Genomic DNA, 2,415 nt, shown 5'->3' on the forward strand with positions numbered 1-2,415 from the left:
ATACCAAATTATAAATAAATTAATTTAATATCAAATTGTTTTTGATTTTCAAAATCCCATTATATTTTTTTCTGTATTTATTAGAGTATATTATTTGTTATAGTTGAATTGCAGGTGATTATGATCCAATATTAGGCGAGTGGTAGAGCTTTGTGCAAGCTCTTCTGGGTAACATCAGATGTTCTACTGCAAAACAGCAGTACTTGGTATTGTTGTGTTCCGGTTTGAAGGGTGAGTGAGCCAGTGTAATTACAGGCACAAGTGACATAAAATCTTAGTTCCCAAGGTTGGTGGTGCATTGGTGATGTAAGCGATGGTTAACACTTCTTACAATGCTAGTCTATATATGTATAGTCTATGGGCGTTAGTGACCACTTACCATCAGGTGGCCCATATGCTCGTCAGCCTTCCTATTCTATAAAAAAAAAAGATTCATAAAAATAATTAAATATAGTGTTTTAATTTACTTCATGTACATATATAACCACAATAAATATTTTACAAGGTCATCATATATGACACCAATCTAAATAAATGTAGTTGATGGTAATTTAATTTTTCTAAATTTTATATATTTTTTGAGCGCTTCTAATTTGACATTTTAATAACGGAAAATATAGAAATGTGCAAATTATTAAATATTATATGAATTTATCATGAAATAAAACAACAATTGTTAAATATTATACTAATTTAACTACAACATTATCATTAATATTAGCACTGCATTATGCATATATTTTTCTGGTACACTTCATTTTAACACACCTTCTTCCTTGAGCTCCTGTTTTATCTTTTCTTGCATATTCTCTGGGAAGTTCTCTAATTCTTTATTAATATACTTTTGTAGGTCCTCCAATGGATGATAATGCATGTGAACCATTTGTGATCCTGCTATCATTGAGACCAAAGCCGCCATGGAAAAAGAAATATATTGACCCCAAGTTACTCCAGCGGGCATTTTAAACGACTGCTGAATATTTCTTAATTTTATCTTCTACGATGTTTTTTGCTTGCCTCTTTTTAAAAGTGTTATAAAAACTCACTTCACCTACTTTCCAATTGATCATAGAATATTCTAATGCTGCTCCCAAAACAAAAAACATAGGAAGAAATCTATACATGCCAAAGATTTTCTTTCCAGGCCATTTGTTCACTAGTTTATGAAACCATCCAATTCTCATTTTCAAAGTCAGTACCACAATTCACAAACCCATATTGTTAAAGATTATCGTAAATTAAAATAGATGTAATCATATGCTTAAACTGTCGTTTTTTATCGTATAAGGTAAAACTTCTAAAAAGTATCGTATAACCTAAAACTTCTAAAAGGTTAAAATGTAAACTAAAAATATATCTAATAATCTACCGCTGTCTGATATACGCTGGATCAAGTTTCTTTATCTTCATACTTCATTCAATGCTTATGTCAAGTCAATTCTTATTTCTTGTCAAATGTCAATTCCCAATAATTGTCATAATTTCTCAATATTTTTGTCAGGGTATACGGTATACATCGTCTGGCTACGTAGACAGAGAAACAAAGTTAGTTTCTCTGTCTACATCTGGCAACAACGAGAATAAAATCACTACGTTTAATTTGTCTCTAAATGAATGAGGATTATAAAGTATGAATGGTATGATATAATTTTTAAAATGTTCAATAAGCTAATAATTTAATGAAATTAACACTGAGAGACTAATTATAAGCTTTAAAAGCAGCTAACTAGTTTTATAATATTTATGTTAATGAATGTGTCTTAAAAGGTATCCTACCACCTACTCAATGGTAACCTATTGGTACAAGTTTGCTATTATATACTACTTGTTACTACCTAAACTGGATAAATGTATTAATCACTGTTAATCGGCATTAAAAGTTTTCAGACCGATTTAACAAAAATTATACTAATTAATAACTTTATTATATAAAATTGGAATGACGCGAAATACATAATCATAATAGTATTTATCCTTCTTTAAAATAATGTATACACAAACCACGTTATTCTTACAAGTTAATGACAGTAGAAATTATTCTAATGGTTCATCTACACAAGCACAGCTGCGCACTGTGCCTCCAGTGCACTAGGTACTAATTTTAGTTTTATTACTAATTTTAGTTTGTATTGTTGAACCGTAAGCGTACTTAATCTATATCGATGTCATAAAAGCTTGAGCTGGAAAACAAATAATTAATTAAGCCAACTAGTTAAGACGGGAGTACACAATAATTCCAATGAAGAGTAGATTTGAGTAGTAAAGTTAATCTTAATCTAAATGATGCAATACACAAAGTGCAATAAATCATTAAATGCTTATTAATTTTAACTTAAAATATGTAAAATATATTAAAATATATATGTAATATATATTTTGTACATCACAGCTGACACTTGTGATGTTATGACTTAA

General features: G+C 29.2%; 2 protein-coding genes across 2 annotated transcripts; both read right to left on the bottom strand.

Annotated features, from left to right (window-relative positions):
- Positions 1-673: 673 nt before the first annotated feature.
- On the bottom strand, positions 674-961 carry LOC126770144 (protein brawnin). The gene has a single exon (XM_050489331.1). The coding sequence runs from the start codon at positions 959-961 to the stop codon at positions 755-757; it is 207 nt and encodes a 68-aa protein (XP_050345288.1). The 3' UTR covers positions 674-754.
- LOC126770143 (small integral membrane protein 4) lies at positions 674-1,184 on the bottom strand. The gene has a single exon (XM_050489330.1). The coding sequence runs from the start codon at positions 1,182-1,184 to the stop codon at positions 963-965; it is 222 nt and encodes a 73-aa protein (XP_050345287.1). The 3' UTR covers positions 674-962.
- Positions 1,185-2,415: the final 1,231 nt, after the last annotated feature.

This window comes from Nymphalis io, chromosome 8, assembly GCF_905147045.1.
Source record: "Nymphalis io chromosome 8, ilAglIoxx1.1, whole genome shotgun sequence".
Taxonomy (NCBI): Eukaryota; Metazoa; Arthropoda; class Insecta; order Lepidoptera; family Nymphalidae; genus Nymphalis; species Nymphalis io.